Source organism: Lissotriton helveticus, chromosome 5_1 (assembly GCF_964261635.1).
Source record: "Lissotriton helveticus chromosome 5_1, aLisHel1.1, whole genome shotgun sequence".
Classification (NCBI taxonomy): Eukaryota; Metazoa; Chordata; class Amphibia; order Caudata; family Salamandridae; genus Lissotriton; species Lissotriton helveticus.
Window position 1 is genome coordinate 1117805695 of NC_136065.1, and position 24421 is coordinate 1117830115.

General features: G+C 43.4%; 1 protein-coding gene across 1 annotated transcript in view; it reads right to left on the minus strand.

The window, feature by feature from the left end:
- The window catches only part of LOC144752596 (VPS10 domain-containing receptor SorCS1-like), a 1975184-nt gene that overhangs the window by 625037 nt on the left and 1325726 nt on the right, over window positions 1–24421 (minus strand). The window contains exon 14 of the mRNA XM_078640477.1: window positions 6236–6343. Within this exon, the coding sequence (XP_078496603.1) occupies window positions 6236–6343 (108 nt within the window). The remainder of the gene's footprint in view (window positions 1–6235; window positions 6344–24421) is intronic.

The window sequence follows — 24421 nt, forward strand, 5'->3', positions numbered from 1 at the left end:
CCACTGCAGATGAAGTGCCTCTCAACTATGAAACCACCAGAAAACGCTTGAGTCAGCTTTGTGTGAAGCCGCCATTTTGATTCAATCAATAGCGTCCCCCTGCACACATTCAGGGACCTGGTCGTGTCTTCAGGTCAAACGAATTTGGGACAAGATGCAGAAAGGAAAAGGAAAAAAGTTCCGCCGGACCCCGGGAGGTGGCCGCCTATGTCATGGGCGATCTTAGGCCACACCAGGGCAATAGTGAAGCTGCAGCAGGTGCAAATAAGCTTCAGACAGTGTTACAAGCGCTGCTCAGAACTCTCAACTATGACACCACCTCGGTGCCATCCGGATCTTGGCGCCTTGTGCTGGTTCCGGCCTATTCACACATCGGTCCGCTACTGACGCCACCTCACAGGCCAACGGGGCACCCCACGCCGACTTTCGGCGCAGCATTGTAGGATGGCCACACCAGTGCGGCAAATTGCTGGACACCACCTCGGTGCCATCCAGATCTCGGCGCGTTGTGCTGCCTTCGGCCTATTCGCCACAAGTGCGCACGCAACTCAGCTGCATAGCGAGTGAAACACCAAGGGGCGCCCCACTGCAGCCGAGGAACCTCCATCTTGGGGGCGACGCACAGCATCACATTGCTTTCCAATGCAGTCAGATCCTCAAACAGCCCCCACTGACTGACGCGAACTCACAGGCCAACGGGGCGCCCCACGCCGACTTTCGGCGCAGCATTGTAGGATGGCCACACCAGTGCGGCAAGTTGCTGGACACCACCTCGGTGCCATCCGGATCTTGGCGCGTTGTGCTGCCTTTGGCCCCATTCGCACATCAGTCCGCTACTGACGCCATCTCACAGGCTAATGGGGCGCCCCACGCCGACTTTCAGCATTGTAGGATGACCACACCAGTACAGCAACTTGCTAGACATCACCTCGGTGCCATCCGGATCTCGGCGCCCCACTGCAGATGAAGTGCCTCTCAACTATGAAACCACCACTGTGACATCCGGATCTTGGCGCGTTGTGCTGCCTTCGGCCTATTCGCACATCGGTCCGCTACTGACGCCATCTCACAGGCTAATGGGGCGACCCACGCCGAGTTTCAGCATTGTAGGATGACCACACCAACTTGCTAGACATCACCTCGGTGCCATCCGAATCTTGGCATCTCAACGCCTAGTGGTATCTTCCATACAGAAAATATTGTTACGCTACCTTTGGCCCCATTCGCACATCAGTCCGCAACTTAGACATCACCTCGGTGCCATCCGGATCTTGGCATCTCAGCGCCTTGTGGTGTCTTCTCGTCAGAAAATATTGTTGCGCTGCCTTTGGCCCCATTCGCACATCAGTCCGCTACTGACACCATCTCACAGGCCAACAGGGCGCCCCACGCCGACTTTCAGCATTGTAGGATGGCCACACCAGTGCGGCAACTTACTAGACACCACCTCGGTGCCATCCGGATCTTGGCGCGTTGTGCTGCCTTCGGCCTATTCGCACATCGGTCCGCTACTGACGCAAACTCACAGGCCAACGGGGCGCCCCACGCCGACTTTCAACATTGTAGGATGGCCACACCAGTGCTGCAACTTGCTGGACACCACCTCGGTGCCATCCGGATCTTGGCGCGTTGTGCTGCCTTCGGCCTATTCGCACATCGGTCCGCTACTGACGCCGCCTCACGTGCCAACGTATTTTCTCCGCATTTTATACCCTATGCCGCATAACAGGTCATGTGACTTGTTTATAAAACTTTTCATTGGTTCATTTTACTTTTGGTTTCCTAATGATGGAAGGCTTGATCATATGACCTAAAAACAACACTTTTCATTGGATGAAAACTTTTTTTTTTTCCAAACGATGAAAGCCCCACCTTGTTTCTGGATGTTTCAGACTGAAGCTGGCGTCAGCATGAGAGCACCACCATCTCGTAGCTCCGTCGTAGTCATTCCGCGAGCAATCATGGCAGCCGCTCCCCACCAGAAGCCTGCAGGAGTCGGGGCCCCCAAAACTTTTGATGAATTCTCAAGGCGGAGGGGACGCTTTCGAGAATGGGGTCCAAGACCTAGCAGACAAGCGTCCGATTTCCAAGGTGTCCCAGGGCCATTTCAGTGGACCAGGCCCAAAAAGGAAAGAGCCTGCCGCCATTTTGAGAGTCCTGTGACAGCCGCCTATCGCTGCACCGCAAGAGTGGGCGCAACTCAGCTGAATTGCGGCTTTTGACACAGTGGACCAAAAACGGACGGAATGGCAACTGAAACGGTAAAGGGGCGCCCCACTACAACAGATGACACTCCACCTGGAGAGGCCCGTTCACGCCGCCTCCCCCGGGGCGCCCCACGCCGTTATTCGGAGCAGCATTGTAGGATACCAAAACCAGTGCGGCAACTTACTGGACATCACCTTGGTGCCATCGTTCTGCTGCCTTGGAACTATTCGCACAACAGTTTGCTACTGAAGACCCACCCCCCGCGACGCCCCACGCCGTTATTTGCTGGGTGGCAACTTACTAGACATCACTTTCGTGTCATCTAGATTTCAGCGCGTTCTGCTGCCTTGGAACTATTCGCACAACAGTTTGCTACTGATGACCCGCCCCACGCCGGAAATCTGGACGTTGTGCTGCGTTGGGACTATTCGCACAGCCGACCGCTACTTCGTTGTTTTTCCCTAAAAATGTTTATATGTTATTACTATTTTTGTTTTCTTGTATATATTTATAAATTATTAAAGTTTTATAATCTTACTACTTTGTCGGAGTGCTATATATTTTTAATGTGACACATAATTGTAAAAACTTTGATGTACAAAGAGTCATCCCTGGAATCTTCCGCTTCACGCTCGGTCCCCTCCCCAATCACAATACAGGATGGTTTTCAGATAATAGCAACGCTTCTGCTGTGACGGATCTCATCGAGTGTGGGCCTTGATCTACTATAACTCCTTTGAAGAGGGGTGAATCTTTACAGCTGTGGCCATAAACTACATCTGCAGGGCTAGCTGATACCCTAGGACCAGCCTGGACAATCGGACACAGAGGAAAAGGCGTGTCAGAGGGTGCAGTAGTGAATAGGGCGAAAGGGAGGTGTCGGGCGGGCACAGGGTGTGATTCTCAGGAAAGAGCAGCGCAGATGGGGGGAGGTTTATTACCCATGCATAAGACAGAGAGCGGGGGTGACCACTGCCTGGGGGAGATGCTTGCGAGGGTGGGGAGCCATGCTAAGGATCGACAGCGTGCACAGAGTGGGTCTGGTCAAGGCATCTAAAATGGCTGCCGTGCACGACAAAAGTGTGGCATTTGAAAAAAGACAAGATGGCGCAGACAATGTTTTTCAACACTTCCTGATTTCCTTCGAATCGAACGTTAACAGACGTTGGGGCATATTACCAAAGTTAAGCGATATTTATCCCTAACGATGCATTGCAAAGATTTTTTTACCGTCAGAAATTATCGCAGATAAACCTTGCTATTATCAAAGTTTATCGCAAATACGATAAAAACCGACCGCAATGCATTAATATCGCTGAAAACTCAGCGATATTCATGCATTACCGAGCTAATCCTCTTAGCCATGTTATCCACCTCCCATAGGATAACATGGCTAAGAACTGCTCAGGGCAGCTGTTACTTTTTGGAGATATTCGCGCTTATCTCGAATATTTCCAAAAGTTGATAATAGGAGATAGCGATGTTAGCGACTGTTTCCAGTCGCTAACATCTTGGCATGCCCACTTTGCATGTCATTAGTGATAAATATCACTCACATGCAAAGTGGGGCCCAAGATGGTCGCTATCTCCTACTAGCCGTCGCTAACTGGTGTTAGCAACAGCTAGGTAATACAGATATAATTTTATCTCCGCGAAGCGGAGCGCTGTTACAGATATATATCTTGTTTTTGAACGTTAATTTCTCAAAATGCACTGAAGCACATATATTGAGACCTAGCAAAGGCACATCGGGCTACCAGTCCCTAATATTTTACCAAGTTTCGTGCAAATCCATTCAGCCGTTCGATTATTATTATTATTTATTTTTTTTGCCCCGCGGGGCCCTTTTAAAACCTCCACATCAAACCTAGGGGATCAGCGAGGATCTACTATGCCCCCTTATGGTCATTTGCCCCTTCGCTTTGGCCTCCTCTTGTCTCTCGATCCTACCGAGAGACAAGATGGCGGCCGCTACGGACTGTTTGGAATGTTTACAGACACCGGAGAGCCAATCAGCTTCGCTTCGCAAAGCTCCGTAACGCGAAAAGTACGCGAAGCGGTGCGCTGTTACAGATATATATCTTTTTTTGAACGTTAATTTCTCAAAATCCACTGAAGCACATATATTGAGACCTAGCAAAGGCACATCGGGCTACCAGTCCCTACAATTTTGCCAAGTTTCGTGCAAATCCATTCAGCCGTAAGATTATTATTATAATTTTTTTTTTTTGCCCCGCGGGGCCCTTTTAAAACCTCCACATCAAACCTAGGGGGTCAGCGAGGATCTACTATTCCCCCTTATGGTCATTTACCCCTTCGCTTTGGCCTCCTCTTGTCTCTCGATCCTACCGAGAGACAAGATGGCGGCCACTACGGACTGTTTGCGGCCACTACGGACTGTTTGGAATGTTGACAGACGCCGGAGAACCAATCAGCTTCGCTTCACAAAGCTCCGTTGCGCGAAAAGTACGCGTCCTAGGCCGCTGCCCGGTCCGCGCTTACAGATATATATCTTTTTTTAAACGTTAATTTCTCAAAATCCACTGGAGCACATATATTGAGACCTACAAAAGGCACATCGGGCTACCAGTCCCTACAATTTTGCCAAGTTTCGTGCAAATCCATTCAGCCGTTCGGGCTAAAAGTGAGGCCAACCGCCCTATGGAAATTAACATGGGAAAAACGCGTTTTGGGACCCCCCTTTTTTCTCGGCCCCCCCTTGACGAACCCCCCCCAAATTTTCAAAGGCTGCTCAGAAACAAAATGTGCCATTTTCCTGAAAATTTCAGCCAATTCCGTCCACAAACGGCAAAGTTATTAGACATAGAATTTTCAAAAATCCCATAGAGAAAAAATCCTAACTATATATACCTACTGGCGACCGCCAGTAGGTAATATATACACATATATACACACGTATATATACACATATACATACATATATATATATATATGCAAAGAACAATCTGCTTCCGTGAAAGAAGATATGGGGACACAGCGGGGCTGAGATTTCATCATTTATTGAAATTGGCATGATGCGTTTCGGCGGATTTGCCTCATCAGATGCCTCGGGTACAGGAAGTCCATAGTTTCTCTTTTAAAGGTTGGCCCATCATCCTAAAGTAGCGTTGGCCACTCCTCTATCGCATCAGAGACACTCGCGCTACTCAATGTTTATACATATATATATCTGATCACACACATATATATATATTTATATATATATACACACATATATATATATATATATATATATATATATATATATATATATATATATATATATATATATTATATATCACGAAGAATCTCGTGTTTAGATTAAACTAATCAGTGCCATAAGATTCATGTTTTCTTTATATGTCAGGGGATGGGTTTTCTCCCTTTTAAAGCACCATGTCTATTTCAATTGTATGTTGTGACATAATGATGGCAGTTAGTAGTACATTTCAGGTAAATTAGATATTTTATTCTTTCTTCACAGTGGTGCTGGGACTATAATTCAGGATGTAGCTCACCATATCGGAGGTATGCACCCATTATTGGGATAAACAACTGTAAAAGGTCTGGAGTTTAGTTCTAAATAACTCCCAAAATGTGACTTCTGTAAATCAAAAGAAAATGTGACATATCCCTTGTGGTAACCACAATGAACAGCCTATGTAGTTCTGCATACAACAGTTTATGGTAGGGTGCGGTGAGGGCATTTCAAATAGTTTAGAAGTGAGAAGAATCTTTATGCAAGTGTTGATGCTTCAAATTGAAATGTGTTGTGCTCATGGATATGGCTAGCGAATGGTAAACCACTGAGCTGTGGTCTTTAAAGAATAACCTGTTCCAAAAGGCACTGCAGAGATAAACTCAGGAACGAAATTGCATTGGAAGAGCTGAAGTGATGAGAGCTCGAGATCTGGAATATGGACAGATCATCGTAGCATATTAGAAAGCTGAAAAAATGTCCATTACTGTAGCTCATTCAATAACTGTGCCTGATGAATCTGAGCTAAGCAACTCAGTGGTCTCTTACGTCATTATCAGGGTCTCTTCTCCAGGTTCTCCCAAAACTCCATCCACAAAGAGGGGGGTTGAGATGAACATGTACTTGCTCCATGATCTCCCTTCATCAAAACTCAACCTAGCGGCAAAGGCAAACATAGATGTCAAGATTAGCCAACAGATTATTATGCCTCTCGTCTTTATATATTTCACTTAATGCAGTTAACATTTATATATATATATAATTCACGCCTATGATGCCTCATGATGCCATTGATTTATTCAACGAGCAAGTAGTGGCTGAGATCAAATCACTTTATACAGAGACAAATACAAAAAGACACATATCGACAATGAACAACGCAAATATCATCAACTGATGCAAAAAAACAATGAAAATAAAAATGTGGTAGTGAAACAAGCAGACAGAGGGGGAAATGTGGTGTTATGGGCACTTGAAGATTATTCTGAAGAGGCAGCAAAGCAATTTAACAATACGAACTGTTATCGGAAAAGCTCTATGCAAAAATTCAAACAGGCGCAAGATAATTTCTTTAGCAAACTGTTGGCATGGAAGAGCACAGGCCTACTAAATCTGTAAGAATTTAAGTTTTTGAAAAAAGAGAACCCCACTATCCCCCTACTGTATTTTGTGCCAAAGGTACATAAATCCATAACAAAACCACCGGGCAGGACTATAATCTCTGCTTGCGACAGCCCATTGGAAAACATGTCAGTATATATTGACTCGTTTCTACAATACCATATGAAATCATTGAAAACATATGTACAGGACACAAGTGACTTCATCTGCAAAATTGAAAAGATAAGCTGGCAGAAGGACTATTGTTTGATGGCCCTAGACGTAACAACATTATATACTTGCATCCGCAATCATGATGGAGTCAGAGCTGTGGAACATTTTCTAGCCAATCGAGCCATAAAATTTGCTAAACATAATCAAATGTTAATTGACTTATTAACATTTTGCCTGGAAAATAATTTCTTCCTATACAAAAATCAGGTCTACCAGCAGATACAAGGTGTGGCAATGGGGGCCAGCTTCTACCCCAGTTATGCCTGTCTCTTTATGGGATGGTGGGAGGAGCTGGTCCTCATGAAGAAACATATCCACACCTTTACGAATAACATAGTCTGTTGGTTACGATTCATTGATGACCTCTTTGTAGTTTGGGATGGGTCAATTGAAAGTGCACATGAATTTGTTTCTGAGTTAAATGAGAGTAATGTGAATTTAAAATTTACATGTGACATCAGCCGAGAGAATATCAAGTTTTTAGACACTAAGGTATATGTATCTCGAGATGGCCTGACAACGACCCTGTTTAGAAAACCCACAGCGGGCAATTCGATATTGCATGCAAAAAGTGCCCATCCCCCTCACTTAATTAACAGCATCCCCTATGGGGAGATGCTGCAAATTAAAATAATTTGTAGTGAGGGAAATGACATGAGGGAAAAGCAGGAAAAGTGTAAAAACAGATTCCTGCTATGTGGATATAAACACCAGACCATAGAAGCAGCAATATCGAAAACTAGAGCTCAGACAAGACAGGAACTTTTGAAATATAAACATAGGTCTAACACTGCCACAGATTTTAATGCGAAAGAACCAGCAAGATTGAAATTGGGATATAACTGGCAGGAAGGACAGATTAGGGCCATTATAAGATGCAATTGGCCTATCCTCAGGGGGGACCCCGTTATAGGGGGAGCATTGCTCCGAAAACCTTCCATAACTTTTAGGAAAAGCACTTCCATGGGCAACTCTCTTGTCAAACACAACCCTGAGGATATAAAACCCAATACATGGCTAACTCCCAGACTAGGCTTTTATAAGTGCCCAAACTGCAAGGCTTGTCAATATGGTGTGAACACTAAAAATTACCAAACGTCCTTTAGTCCAAAACAGCACACCATATCTAAATACTTGTCTTGCAAAATTGAATATGCAGTTTATGCATTGGTATGTAGTTGTAACCTTACGTACATCGGGAGCACCAAACTGCCTGTGCACAGGAGAATCTTGCAGCATACCAGAGCTATTGTGAATAAAGATCCAAGCTATCCTGTTGCAAGGCATTTCCAAGAACAACATCAGAGTAGCCTCAAACATTTTAAATATTATTTGTTAGACACGGTACCTTTCAACAAAAGGGGTGGTAACAGAGAGGCCAGATTACGACGTTTAGAGACCAGGTATATATTAGAAATAGATACTAAACATCCTAAAGGTCTCAACACTTGTGAGGATTTACATACATACCTTTAAGTAATCAGGGCATTTATGGTTTATATTCATGCTATTTGCACATATCAGGCCTAGTGATTTTTTTCCGGTATTTAGATACGTATTTATTTATTTATGTATCTATTTATTTACGTATTTATTTATTGGGTATTTATCAGAGGAGTCTCTATGTGTTCAATGGAATCATAAATCGTTGGTTTGTTGAACTGTCTAATTGTCTCAACTATGTGGAGATATTACTGCAATAAGAACTTTAATCCCAGCATTTTAGATACCAGAAAAGAGGCATCTCATAACTTGGATATGGTCCACTTTAGATAATGATTTGTACACAAACATCATTATTTTTTTATACAAAATATTAACACATCTTTTTTTTCAAATCTGAGTTTTGTTTTAGGATGATATTAGGTAATTTATTGGAATTTTAGGTTGGAATGATTTTATATCAATTTTTATTATATAGATCATTATGTGGGAACCAACCTACTGATTTGTCCTTTAAAATATTACCTAGCTGTTCTTTCCTTTCCTTTTATCTCCCTTAGACCAAGTCGTAACTAGCACACCGAAGCTTTTAGGAATTAGATATTATTCAAACCTAAAGTATATTTTATTTATTTGCTTAATGCTGCTTGCACTACCCTTGCACAAAAAGATTTATCTTTGCACTTTATTTACACATTTGCACACAAAATTCTCACACAGGGGTCTCATTTGTCTAAGACAATGGGGGCATTTTTCTCTTTTCTTTAGCACTTAGTCACTTTATCATGACATCAGCAGGCATGACAGTAGAAACTGGGGTAAAGGGTTTGTTCATATGAAGTGAAATATGACAATACACCTATCAAAAGACATATGACAAGTTATATTCATGCAGGATTTTTTTTTCAAAACTGATCAAATGTGGTCGGTATTTTACAGAAACATGTATATACTTCTTATGCAAAATAGGTCATTTGCTTTGGGACATGCGCCATGTTCTAAAGAATGAAATTTACATGCATTTAAGCTGTGATTTAAAAGATTGTCAATTACTATAAGACATACTTTATGTTTTAGAGGTAAATTTACTGGCATTTAAGCTGTAATTTGTATATATAATGACAGAGTATGTCTTTTGTGTCTATGCTGCGTCATGCAGTATTTTTGCACTTTAAAAAGGAGACACTGCCGCCCATGCGCTGTCGAGTGAAGAAGGCCGGTTGCTTCCGGCCGAAACGCGTCATGGCGACAGGGTGGTAGCACAATAAAAACCACTGAAACTTATTTGGGTCTGCACTTGCCTTTCTTCGCGTGTCAAGGGGATCAAGTGGCAAGCGTGCTAATATATATCTATACTACTATTATAAAGGAAGAACTTTCAGCCTTTGAGGCGGGTAAACTCGGGAACCACAGCGCCAATCCACACACCCGATACACCATTGGAATCGTCAGGGTGTGTAGATGGTTATAGGCTATATAAAAAAAATGTAAAAACGTGATTTAAAAAATTTACAGTAAAAGAAAAGTAGTCCCTCCGAAGTAGCGCCGGCCGCGATGTGCGTGCTCATGTCAGGAGCGTGGGGAGGAGCGGCGTCCAGGAGCACGACGAGGAGCGGCGGACATGGCACGGGGGAGGAGCGGTGACGTGAGGAGCAGCGGACAGGCCAGCGGCGGGGCGAGCAGCGGACAGGCTGGAGGAGCAGCGGCTGAGGTAAGGGAGCGGCGGACATGGCGTGGGGGAGGAGCGGTGACGTGAGGAGCAGCGGACAGGCCAGCGGTGGTGCGAGCAGCGGACAGGCGGGAGGAGCGGCGGCTCAGGTAAGGGGACCCATGTCGGGGCAGGCGGGGGTCGGGGCAGGCGGGGGCCCGGGCTGCTGCACAATGTCGGGGCGGGCGGGGAAGCCTGTTGCACCCAGACAAGGTCGGGACAGGCTGCTAGTATATATATATATATATATATATATATATATATATATATATATATATATATATATAACATTCACCAAAAAGAGCCCAACTTCGTCTGACTGCAAGAAGCTGACTTTATTCGTCACACCCACAGCATCACGTGACACACTTAAGAGTCCTGGCGCGTTTCAGCGTTATTCCGCCTTAATCCTAGGAGGGCTTGAACTGCGGGTTCCAACATGCAACAGGTGAGTATTCAAAGTTTTTGTTTTTGCTGAATTGCGTGATTTCACCCAGTGCCTTCATCAATAGTTGCACAGTGCTTTGAGATGTTGCGGTGTTCTAAAAAAATAATTGCTTCTGCTGCGAAGTTGTAGGAGACGGGAAAGCATCTATCTCCTCTCCCTTTCTTTACGGAGTGCCACATTGCCTCGGAAGTCCATAAGTGGCTGGCAGCACCGCTAGCGGGTCATCCCCCTCAATAGTCCACTTGGAATTTACTGAGGACACACCCTCCTATGATATATATAGCACTTTAATGGTTATCACTTCAGAATTATTTCACAGTTTATATCAAGGGTTGATCATGAAAGGAAGATGGGAGGATTAGGAAAAGACTCGCTTTTGTATTTTGGATTAATTGCTCACTTGAGCATTTCTAATGAACTGATCGATAGCAGTATAAACTTTAGCACACAAACCTGAGGACTGGGGCAGTTTGAAATTCTCCCCTACAATGTGTATATACATGATTTTTCAATGTATATATTTATATGTTTTCTATAGAGTAGTATATATTTTTGATATTTATATCTAGATGCTTTTTATAGACTAATATATATATATATTTTTGATATTCATATTTATGTGTAAATAACTATGTATATACAAGGATGATGAAGTTGAATCTTTGTGGTAATTGAGATGTGGGGATTGAGTAATCGGGCACTGTGCCCTCAATCATGTTTCGAACTCAGGACAATGTGTATCTACTTTATTTTGCACTGTTCGCTTTATATGGAGCCTTACTGGTAACGCCCCCGATTCAACTATTTAAACCCTTGTTTGTTTCACTGTCACGTCATGTGATCAAGCCTCGACTTGGAGGCGAAACGCGTCATGGCGGATGGCTGGCAAATGACTTGCACAATAAAGCACTGAAGATCTTCACTTAAATTGGGCTTACTCAGCGTTGTTTCTTTTTCAGTGAAGAAAGATTTTGGAAATAACGGCTTCGTTATATATATATGTATACTTGAAGATGAAGGATCACAAGAGAACAACAGCCAGCCAGGGCAATAATCTGGATCCCAAAGGATACAATGAGTGACAAAGAAATAAAATATCCAAGAAAGAAGTGACTCAAACAGATAGATTCACCAAAGAACAAAAATATATTTCCACTACAACGTTTCAGCTTTCGCCTTCCTCAGGTAGTTTCAAGATGGTAAGCTCCGTGGCTGCACAGATGACACAGTATGTATATATGACAATATGTATATATCTCATGATTAGGCAAACTAAGAATATGTTCTACAAATATTTACCATAATGGAAGACATGCACATCCAATGTTTGTATATCACTGCAGATATCTTTGCAGACATTTTTATGCACATAGCCATGGAAAGACCACATTTCAAGCAATTTGGAACATAAAGTGAGATGCCAATAGTTTATCTACTTGTCGCTGTTAAATACCCAATCTAATTAAGAAAATCCATTACGATTTCTGGTTAGAAACTGCTTGTGATTGATTATGTAATGCAAATCAATTAGATAAGCTCATAGGATCAATAGACCTGGAGTTCGCCTCATCATTCATAATGATGGGTAAGCACTGAAATCAATAAAAGTGTACAAGTGTCTCATGCTCAGAAGGGAAAACAGTAGGTGAATATATGAGACCAGCTGTGAATATAAAACAAGATTGTGTTAGTCCATTCAATGTCTTAAAGGATTCCAATCTTTGGTTTTTAACAGTTAGTGATTCTCTTTTTCTATATTTTGCTATGGTTTTATAAATATTTTCAAAAGGTTATGTTGAGTGTTTTCTAGATGACAAATGTTTTGCAGTTTATTTGAGAATACATATTGTATTCAAAACGTTATGGATCGAAGGAAAAAACTACACCCAAAACGCAATGGATCTAAGCACAATTTCTCTGTTAATTAATGCATTTTTATGGGCTTATGCACGATCTATTCCATGCTTAGGCGGAGTCATTTATGCAGACAGTGGTGAGGTGGAAAAGGGGGAGGATATAGGTGTATAGCTAATGGGAGTTGAACTTGGCTGTAGGCTCCTCGGTTTGGTATGTTGAAATCCCACACAAAAATTAAACCACAAAATTCATGGACAGAAATGATTGCACCAACGTTAATTCCCTGTTGAGTACTGTGGGCAACTTTTTAATGTAACTACAATGTTTGTATCCATTTGGAATATTAACAGTTTATATGATTCTGAGTTGTGTCTGAGTGTTCCTCTTTTTCATTGATGGATCAAATCTAAAATAATACAACAGAATTCTACTCGATAATTTATGTACGTTATGAATTCGGTAACCATATACACCCAGTACTTTCTTACTCTCTACATATTAAGTAGAGAGAGAACCCTCCAAGGATTATTGGTACATATATTTCTAAGGAATTAACTAATGACGTATGATCTTTTTTTATAGCTGGCTTGTATGACATTGTGCAAGGTTTGCAATGGTACCTAAAATAGCCATTTAAAATATGTGAACTAGTGAAGAAAATTAGCAAAATAATCACTTATTATTGTAATATACTACACATTATGGGGCTCATTAGGATGGCGGACGGACTTGCGTCCGTCCGCCACCCTAGAGTAGGAGGGACCGTCCGCATGGGCTGCGGCGGTCCCTCCGTGCAAATTAGGATGTGACCGCCACCCTGGCGGTCACATCCTGGATATTTAACATTGCGGCGGGTGCAGCTTCAAGCTGCACCCGCCGCAATGTTAAAAAAGCAAACATTGCATATGTATGCAGCAAGCAGCAGGCACCGCGCGGTGCCTGCCGCTTGCTGCATACATATGCAGGGGGGTACCATAGGTACCCCCCATGTGCACCCCCCACCCCCCCTTCACCCAGGGGGCCCGCAACGGGCCCCCGCAGTGAAGCTCCGTATGCTTTTACACGGCGGAATATCCGCCGTGTAAAAGCATTTCTTTCTGTGCATCCTAATATGGTGGACGGTGTCTGAGAGACACCGTCACCATATTACAGCTTTTCCGCCGCGGTTGTAAGCCAACCGCGGCGGAAAAGCTGCGGACGGAAACCAGGACCCACCAGCCATCCTAATGTGGCGGTGGGTCTTTGGTGGGTCCGCTGCGGTTTTTCCGCATCCTCCGGGCCGGCGGTGGATTCCGCCGGCCCAGAGGATGCGGAAAAACCGCCATCCTAATGAGCCCCTATGTGTGTAAAATATTAAATTGGTGCTGCAAAAGATTTGTTTAAGTGATTTCATCATTATAAACAAAACCGTCTCTTTCCGTGTGTGTGTATGTGTGTGGGTGCGTGCGTGCGTGTGTTATCCGTCTGTCTCTCACTGGACGTTGATGGACAAAATTTCAGGGGTAGTAAAAGTGACATCATACACACCTTGACGTTATTTACATCAAAGGAAGTGAGCTCATAGGACCTATGATCCCAGACTCTTCCCACAAAGGGGCATTACATGACTTTAATCCTGGGGATACCACAATAATTGTGACTGCTGGAGTTTCTTAATAATAAAATGATAAATATAATACCAAAGCACAAAGGTCAGTTTTAGATACCTCCTAGATTTGGGTATTAACATGATCTTCGAAAGAGCGGAGAGTAATTCTTGCCCTGAATGAGTGAAGCAATGAGCCACATCTCTTCTTGGTGGGATCAAAGGGGTTCTTCCCCGAGAACATTTAGAAAACACTGGGGTCTTGCAATGGATTTAGAAAACAATTTTAACATATAATTACTTAAAGGTACAGGTTCTGAAAGGGCTCTCATTAAATATTCCAGTTTTACATGATGTGCCCAGCCAATGCAACATGAGGCTGCTCAGAAGTTAACCCATTTTCCTGTCAGCAATGCTGGAACTACAACGAATTAACGCTGGATGTTTATGCTCATCACCACTCTCAAGTAGCATGTACACAAAGACTACTTTTGGACAAGAGAGATTTATAGCTTCAACTGCCGACTTCTGACTGTGACAGACTATCATGTCGCATGGAAATGTTCAGTTGACCTGGCAGTGAATACCGCTTACCACAAACTATCTTTGGCACAGTGACATTTTGAGGTGAGCCCATCCAACTAGAATTAAGAAAAGAGCATATCTCCATAACCATGATCCACCTGTCCGAGATCTGATCGCGTGGGGGGCAGCTGTAGTTCATCAGGGATCTCACACACAGCCCTGTAGCATTCCAAAATATAACCTAGAGGTGAATGTGGTGTTGCTTAAATGGTGAATCTGTAAAAACATCAGCGTGACCTCAAGGACAGATACGTTTTATACTTATCAGCATATACCTGATGCCGCCTGAGCAGTCTTTGGCGTGATCCAATGTCATCTAACCACCAATACCATGGTTCATTGGAGCATCCAATGGCACACAACCTGAAAGTGCTCATGGCTGCACAGCCCCTTGCATTGGGTACTAGCCCAGAACTCTTCTTTCTCACAGATCAACAAATGTCAAAATTAAAGACACATATCATCTGCAGGGTCGAAACACCAAACAAAGAGAGCTGGGGCACTCGTGCCACAATTCAGCTCCCCACCTGTGCTGTGTCTATTTCACTCTCTTCACGTCATACTGTTTCTATCTTTTCCTAATTTTGACAGACATATGACCCGAGGCACAAGGGTATATACTGCTTCTGTGAATATGGAAAGCCAGGGATATCAGCTGGGCCTCTTCCTTGCCTCAGTCCTACTCAAGTGAGATGATTTACTTCCACCCAAAACTAAGTGTCTCCAATGTATCAGCAGGGCGTGCATTCAAGTTTTCCTTTTTTTGGATGCCTCGCATGAGAGAAAGGTTATGCCTCATTTCTAGGGTCTATGTTGCACCTTGTTTTCCTTTGATATTGTCCACCCTCAAGTCATGCTTGCAGGAGAGACATGGCAGGAAGACAGTCATGGTGTCAGCAGGTTCAGTCTAAGACTTAAATATGGTTTTAAGCATAGACCCCTGCTAACAAGGGAGAGCACGTGGCGTGCTGCTTCCAAATGAGACTGGAACAAGCGCCCTGGCCATGTGAGCTGGAAGGCCAAGAAATGTTTAATGCCACATTAATAAACCTTAACTGATACAGACAGGGAAAGAATCTCTCTATTTTTTGAAGTGCAGATGCATCTCTACAAAGGCCTCCTGGTACCTTGAATGCCCAAAGCCACTGGTCAAGGATTTTATTCTCATGATATGCATTCCATTGTGCATACAATTGCCGATTGTGGTTGACGTGTAGTAACATTTTCTATGTGTACAACTATCCTCTTCACTGGGCTATGAAGCGTACACAAGTTGGTGGCTACGGTGCCGGATAGAGTTAGACAGGGTTTAGAAAAACACAAGCATGCAGGAAGAGATTATCCTCACTCATCCAGCTCTTTCTGCAAACTTGGTAGTAGGTTAAGAAATCTCAGAAGGTTAGAAGATATGATCGTGATAGGGGCCCCAAACCAATCAAGGATGTCCTTTTCTGCCCCTTCAAGCTTCAGTCAGTCTCAAATTTAAGATTTGGAAGAGGAAGCTTTCCTAGGTGTCTGGCATGCAAAGGTTAAGCCCGCATAAGGGGTCTTATAAATCAGAGCTCTTCCTGTAGTTTTTTGCTCTCCTTCTTCACATATGTCTTGGGCAAGGAGAACGGTGTGGACTTATTGATGAAGGAAAATATGTAGCTTTTGGGAGACAACATACTTCATCTGAGAAAATAGTTGTGGTTCTCAGAGACAGAAGCACCCTCGACTTTAACAGATGCTCTGCTGTGCAGTGCAGTGCTTCCGATAAGGGCAAAAGGTGAAAGAATCTATGCTTCCGGTAAATGTTCAGATTGACTCTCATTTCCTGAAATTTAGGCATTTCCCCTCATAAAGCGACTGCTGTTCACTTGACAGAACAAGCATTGGCATAGCCAATAGGTCTCGCCTTTGGTAACGTATAAATGTTTAGCCATGCAACAGTAAATGTTGTTGCACCAAGGATATTGTGCGGCATAACTACTTAGAAGTTCTCAAAGGCGAGACCTATTGGCTATGCCAATGCTTGTTTTTGTTTCAAATTAGCTCTGGATGCCCTTATATATTGAAAAAATACCTCCATTGACCTCTAGGGCCACAATGTTATCATGGATGCCCCTTATATGCCATGGATGTCTCAATGCCTAATGCCAAACATTACATACAACATGCCTATGCTATAATTTTCCTGTTAATGCAGTATATATGCCATGTGTGAAAATTATGGCAAACATGACCTTAATTATGTGAAGGCTAACATTATGTCATGGTTGCCTACCTCCCATATGTGACAGTTGTCCTCTCTTATGACATGAATTATCTTTAATGTGCCAGCATCAGCATTTATCCGTGGGTGCCCCATGTGCCAAGAATCACCTCTGACATGCCACTACCAATATTTTGCCATGGGTGGCTATTATACCAAGAATTACCTCAAGTATGCCCATGCAAGTATTTTGTGTCATGGGTGCCTGTCATGCTAAGAATTGCCTGCAGTGTGTCAGGTCAAGTATGTTGCCACAAGTGTAACTATAGGCCAAGAATAGCTTTCAATATGCAAGGCCCAAATGCAGACATGCAAGCCTAAGACCATATTCTTAATAACTGTCACTTACATTAACTCACACTATTCTCACTCACTCATTCATTTGCACTCACTCATACTCACTCTCTTGTGGTCTCTCCTCTCACTTGTTCTTGCTCACTCATAAATTCAATCATCCTTAATCTGATCCACTCATACTTTCTCACTCACACTTACTTTCAAAATCACATACTGTCATTCCTTTATTCCCATTCACTTTCACTTATTCTCTGTGTGACTCACTCATTCTCCTTCATTCATTCAAACTCACTCACAATCACTGAGTCTTGCTCCCTCATACTTTCACAATCACGTGTACTCACTGTTACTCTCATTTATTATCACTTACAATTAAGGTCACTCATTGTTGCTTACTCATTTACACTTACTCTCTTTAACATTCCCTCACACTCATTCTTACTCATTTATTCTCATTCACCCACACACTCACTTGCAGTCACTATTACTCACTCAGACTCATTTATACTTACATACTGAACCTCAATCTCACCTTTTTTCAACCCACTACCTCTCACTGTCTCATCCACTCACTTTCACTCACAACAGATGCTCAAGGGTAAAGACTCAAATGTTCACACATACAATTTCCGACTGTGACAGAAACTCTCTCCTGCAAACACTCACACAGCATACATTTGAATATATTTTTCGATTTACCTTAGCTGCCAGAAAAAGACTTATTCCAACTCCTGGTGCTCAGTTTTTATTTACAATAATAGTCTCTTATTCAACTATTTTCACTATAGAAATGGGTAGCAAACTAGGGGAGTGGAGTCCAAACAAACAAAAGAGTGAGCTGCCCCTGTTTTTATTGCACTGACTTTACCACCTCTGAGGCTATTGATTGCAAAACATTTGTATGGGGTCGCACGGTGCAAGGTAAGGGTTGCACCTGTGACCCCTGGTGATCGCTAAATTACATCCATGGTCTAGTCTAGTCTAGTCTAGTCTGGACATTTGTTTTGCGCACATATCACGTCCAAAGGAGTCTCATGGCGTATGCCGACAGTCCTGAAGTGAGAATGAGCCGTAGAAAGATCTTTAACAGAAAAGCCAGGTTTTCAGTTGTTCTACGATAGTACGAAGACTCAGGGGTAATTTGTTCCAAAGGGATGGTGCCATAAAAGAAAAAGCACAACCGCCGTTTCTGGCTGTTTGAGCTCTGAAAGGCGTGAGCAAATACTTAGTGCTTGATCTCAGCTGCCTGCCAGGCAAATACCATGTAAGTTTTTGGGTCCAGTATTTTGGTCCCCGTCCATACATGTATTTATGAACCAAACATAAGGTCTTAAAAGTGATTCTTTTTTTTACAGGGAGCCAGTGTAGGGTTTTCAAACACGGCAGTGAAGAAACTCTTCGGGACAGGCCTAAGACCAGACGGGCAGCCGTATTCTGTAAAACCTGCAGTTTCTTAATATGGCACTCGTTTATGGCAAGAAGTAGTGAGTTGCCATAATCTAGTCTATTTACAATCAGGCCCTGAACCAGAATTTTACGTGCTTCAGCTGGCATCCATTTAAAGACCCTTTGTAGACTCCGCATAATTCCGAAACAGGTGCCCACAGTATGATTAACTTGGCCCCTCATGGATAACTTGTTATCCATGTGGAAGCCTAAATTTCGGACTGATTTCTTTGGCACAGGACACTCCCCCAGTTCTGAAGGACACCAGTCCTGGGTCCAGTGCTCACTCGCTCTCCCAAATAACATAACCTCAGACTTACTGCCGTTAAGTTGAAGATGGTTTTGGCCCATCCAGTTTTCTACCTCTAGCATGCAATTTCTAAAGCGCCTTTTAGTCTCATTTGCATCGGGGCCAAGTGTGACCAGTACCTGCGTATCATCAGCGTACCACAGCACGTCAAAGCCGCATGCCCTGATCACCTTGGCTAGGGGGGCCATGTAAACATTAAAAAGCGAGGGGCTCAAAATAGAGCCCTGAGGCACCCCTCTTTTGACGGGCCGAGTGCTGGCCAATGTTGTGTCTACTTGTACAGTAGTCGTCCGGTTGGTCAAATAACTGACAAACCATCTCAATACCTGCCCTCTGACACCACACTCCCACAGCCTTCTAATCAGGATTTGGTGGGAGATGGTGTCAAAGGCAGCCGACAAATCTAAAAGGACAAGAATCGAAGATTGATGTTTGTCCAAGGCAAGCCTAATATTGTCAGCAACCTCGATCAATGCTGTTTCCGTGCTATGGGCAGCACGGAAACCTGATTGTGATGGATCGAGTAGGTTATTAGTGTCCAAGTAGTTGACCAGTTGTTCATTTACAAATGCTTCCAACACATTCCCTGAATATGGCAGCAGGGAAATGGGACGATAGTTTATAAAAGCATTTGCATCTGCGGCAGGTTTTTTCAATATGGGTCTAACTCTTGCCGCTTTCCAGATTTTAGGGACCTACGCTTCTTTCAAGGATTTATTTAAGAGGCTAGAAAGACAATCCACTAGCGCAGGGGCAAAGGTGGCAAATAATTTGGAAGTTAATTGACCATTAGGGGAGCCTGATTTAATTTTCCGCCCTACTAACATGGTTTTTTCATTATCCAGCAATTCAAAAGTGTCCCATCTCGAGGAGGATTCGTCTATATAGGAAGATTCATTTATATATGAGTCCTGATCTAAATACTCAATAGATGTAGTATCTGGTCCGAAGGAATTGCATATGTTTGTGATTTTATCCTCTAGGAATTTAGAGAGTTCCTCCGTCCATTCTTCAGTATTTGGTGTTGATTGTGGACTTTTGAAGGAAGTAAATTCCTATAAAATGTGATAGAGCTCCTTAGAAGAGTTTTCAGCTTTGGTTATCCGTTCAGCTAAGTGCATTCTTTTGACAGTTCTAATTTCCCTCATATACTTAGTGTGTAGGGTTTGGTAGGTTTTACGGTCATTTAAGTTTTACTTTTCTGCCAGATTTTCTCGGCATTTCTAGTCAAGGTCTTAAAATCTTTTAGTTGGTCTGTAAACCAGGGTGAAGATTTCTCCCTGCATTTAACCATTCGTAAAGGAGCAATCCTATCCAATGCCCTGCCGACGGCTGAGTCCAGATGAATTGTTGCTAAGTTAACATTTGCCTTCAGGTCTATTGGATCAGTCTGAAAATTATCCAAAAAGGCAGCAAGTGTGATCTTTTTCATATTTCTGCATGCCCTTTTATCTTTATTACCAGCCATTTCCAATATACAGTTATTTATGGTGAATTTCACCAAGTAGTGGTCAGTCCACAGTAATGGGATAGGGGGGTCCGTTCCAATATGAGGAGAATTAGTAAATAAGAGATCCAGCGTGTGGCCCGCTTGGTGAGTAGGACCCGTGATCTTTTGATTCAGATTAAGGGTACTCATAGACGTGATTAGTTTTTGTGTCTCTACATCTGACTGGTCATCAACGTGATAATTAAAATCACCCAGTAACAGAAAACTCTCCGCAGTCAATACATGGGGGGCTATAGTTTCTAATAAAGTGGTGTGCATACAACAGAGAGATATTTATTGGTATGCACAAGTTAACAATTCCGGGTAGTTTGAGATTTCCGTTTTCCCTGCTAGCACCTAGAGGTAGAAGCCCCTTTCGATACCCCTGTTCCTGTGTCAAGAAGCCAAGCGAGAGGATAGGTTTTGTGTGCAGTTGATGGGCCTCTGTAGGTATAGGGCACACCACCTCATCGATTCCAACGTTTCTTGTTCTCAGACTGAGAGAAGAGGTTTAAGCTGGAGACACCAATTGGATCATTCCTATGCTACTTACAGTCTAAATCTCCTACTACAACGTTGGCTGGCTCCATGATAAACAGTTCTTGCATTTGTTCTGAAATCCATCAATCCAAGCATAACATTTTGAAGGTCAACCCTGAAACATCACATCCCAGAGCAACTGTAAATGAAATCTCCAATGTGACTCTGCAGCAACTCTAAGCTGAACAAACAGTTGTTTGCCTGGTTTGCCAGTAATGCTACTGTTGAAGTAAGTTTAAGTATACGTTAGACTTTACCTGCTCTATTGGGGGATAACATTATTTTTTTAAAGAAAGAGTTATGTAGTGGATACCTTCACAATATTCTGTACATTCATACTGCTTTACTCTGAGATGCCAAGTTTTATCTTTCTGGCAGTGCATAGTTTAAAGATTCCAATATATGGTATTGTTTGAATTAGGGGTCTCTCGTTGGCAATGATATACACCTTTGTCCAAATAGGGACCCTTGCTTATAGTCAGGGAGAGGGGGATACACTCCTGAATAACCCCTGCTCACCCCATTGGTAGCTTGGCATGAGCAGACAGGCTTATCTCAGAGAAAATGTGTAAAGAATTTAGGAACACATACAGTAATACAGTGAAAACACTACAAATAGACACCACACCAGTTTAGAAAATTAAGTATCTTTATCTAAACAAGACCAAACGACAAAAATCCACAATAAAGTATTCAAAATATCCTTAAAAAATAGGTTATTCACTTAAATCAAGCTTCTAGCAACAAATAACTCCACTCTGAGTTACTAAGACATCTTGACAGAAAAAATCCCAAAATACGGCGCCGACAGCGAGGTACCCGGCATCTGGCCCAGAGTCAAGCAGACACAAAAAGAACAGTACCTTGGAATTGATGAAAACAAAGATACTTCACGGCATCGGGGAGGTGCGGCTACTTTGGCGCTGTGCGGCTTTAAACTCCTTACGACCCCAGTGGAGGTGCAGCCTCGTTTCCTTACTGCAGAGCAGGGGAGGTGAGACGACGGTTTCTTACTGAGTCAGGAGATGACATCATGATGGCGCCGAAACCACTGTTCCTTACTATGGCGCAATGTCGAGGGATTCGGGGAGTCACCCACATCTTGGTTTGTTTCCCTGATGATGAAATCCGCTTCGGAGTCGATGCAGCACAGAAGCAGGCGTCGGGCCCACGTCGCAAGTTGGAGCAGCGCTCACGGCTTTGGGCAGGTTACGGAGTCGCTCAGTGGCGTCGATGTGGCATGGAGACCAGCGTCGGGTCTACCTCGAAAGTCGGAGCGGCACTCACGGCTTCTGTGCAGATTACGGCGACGCTCGCTGGCGACGGTGTAGCATTTCTCTTCTGTAGCAGCTAAAACAGCAGTCCTAGATGCAGGCAGACAGAAGGGGTGAAGTCTTTGTGTGAATGAGACATCAGAACAGGAGGCAAGCTCAATTTCAAGCCCTTGGAGATCTTCATCAAGACAGTAAAGTACACACAAAGATCCGTTTCTCCTTTCTTGGCAATAAGTAACCACTGCAGGCCAACCCCAAACAGCAAACAACACAGGGGCAGTGTCCTCCTTCAGCTTCCATGGTTTCTCTCCTTGGCAAAGGGTTTGTCTTGATTCCCAGAAGTGACCTAAAGTTCTGGGCCCCAATATTTATACTGCAAAATCCTTTGTTCTCTGAAGGCAGAGAGTGTATGTACCTAGTCAAAACCAGTTCTGTCCTCCTGGGTGCAGCTTCCTGGCAGGAGGAGGAGACAGCATTATTTGAAAGCAGACCTGGCCCAGGTAGCTGAATGGAAATCTCCTCCCTCTATTCTCCATTCTATGAAGGCTCAGGTCAGTGAAAGGAATTCTCCGCCCCCTACTCTCTATTCAATGCAGGTCCTTTTCAGCCCAGACCTGACCCATCAGATTGCTGGAGCCAAGGCCCTCTCCCGCCCCTTGTCACTCACAAAACAGACATGAAATACACAAAACTAGCAGAGGCATACTGGATGGTAGGCAAGAAAATACCTACTTTCTAAAAGTGATATTTTCAAACACAGAATGTAAAAATAACCCTCACTAAAAGATGTATTTTAACATTCTGAGTTCAGGCATACTAAACTCGAATTTCAACCTTATTCCCTGGGTCAGTTAGGATTATAAGATGTTATAATCAAACTGCCCAGTCTAAGCAATGGGAACAGGTAGCCTTGCAATAGTGAAAAACGAAATTGGCTGCAATTCACGTCTCAGGACATGCCACACACATCAGGGCATGTCCTACCTTTTACATGCAATGCACCCTGCCCATGGGGGTACCTTGGGCCTACCTTAGGGTGACTAATATGTAGAAAAGGGAAGGTTTAGGGACTCGCAAGTGTGTGCCCTTGCCAAGTCGACATGGCAGTCCCAGACTGCACACAGGCTCTGCAATGGCAGGCCTGAGCCATATTTTACAAGCTGCTTCTGTGTGTGGCCTAACCAGTGCTGCAAGCCCACCAGCAGCATCTAATGTACAGGCCCTGGGCACACATGGTGCACTGTACTAGGATCTGACAACTACATCAAATAGCCAATCATGGAGTCACTAATCCATTACAACAATTTACAATAGGGAGCACTTGCATTTTGGCACTGAATAGCAGTGGCAAAGTGCTCAAAACATCTAGTCCAGCAAAAACATAGCAAAAACACAGGAGGCAACAGCAAAATACAGAAGGGAGACCCACGCCAATGGTGCCAGGTCTAACAGATATTATTTGCAGTTTGGTGTATGCAGGCCTTCAGTCAAAAAGTGGAGGGGGTCCTGTGTGCGTGCTTAGAATGCTATTGATATTGCTGCACTTTTAATATTGTCAACAGGACGTCCATCCTTTTCCTAGATGTCTCACATTCCTCCAACTGTAAATAAAGCCCAATGTTTTGCATGTCATGGCAACCAAAAGCACTATTCTACAATGACAGCTGGTGGAAAGAACCAGAACAAAGATACAAATATGCCTTTGGGCTTAGTTTGATGACATTAGTGTAATCTAAGGAAAATTTTAAAGGCCAAACTTTGAATCATGTGTTATAATAAACCTTCAGTTATAATTTTAAGTTCTATACAATTATCCCTAATCAGCAACATGGTGTTTTGAAATATTTCTTTTACTCTGCCAAAACATTTGGTTGGTGCATATGTCTGGCTGTATTGCAGTCAGGGATTTCCATCTCAGGATAGCTAACTGTGCGGTCTGGCCTTTTGTCCACCTCTAGATAATTAGCTGGGTGATCTGGTCTTTTCTTTGTCCATCGCAGGATAATTAACTGGATGGTCTGGGCTTTTGTTTTCCCAAATGAATGGGGGAGTGGTGCTCTGTGGTGTCCTGCTAAATAATCTCACCATAAACAGTGGGGATAAATATATGCCACTGTACATGGAGACTATTGCTGGAGATAAAATGCTACAGTGAGGAAACCAT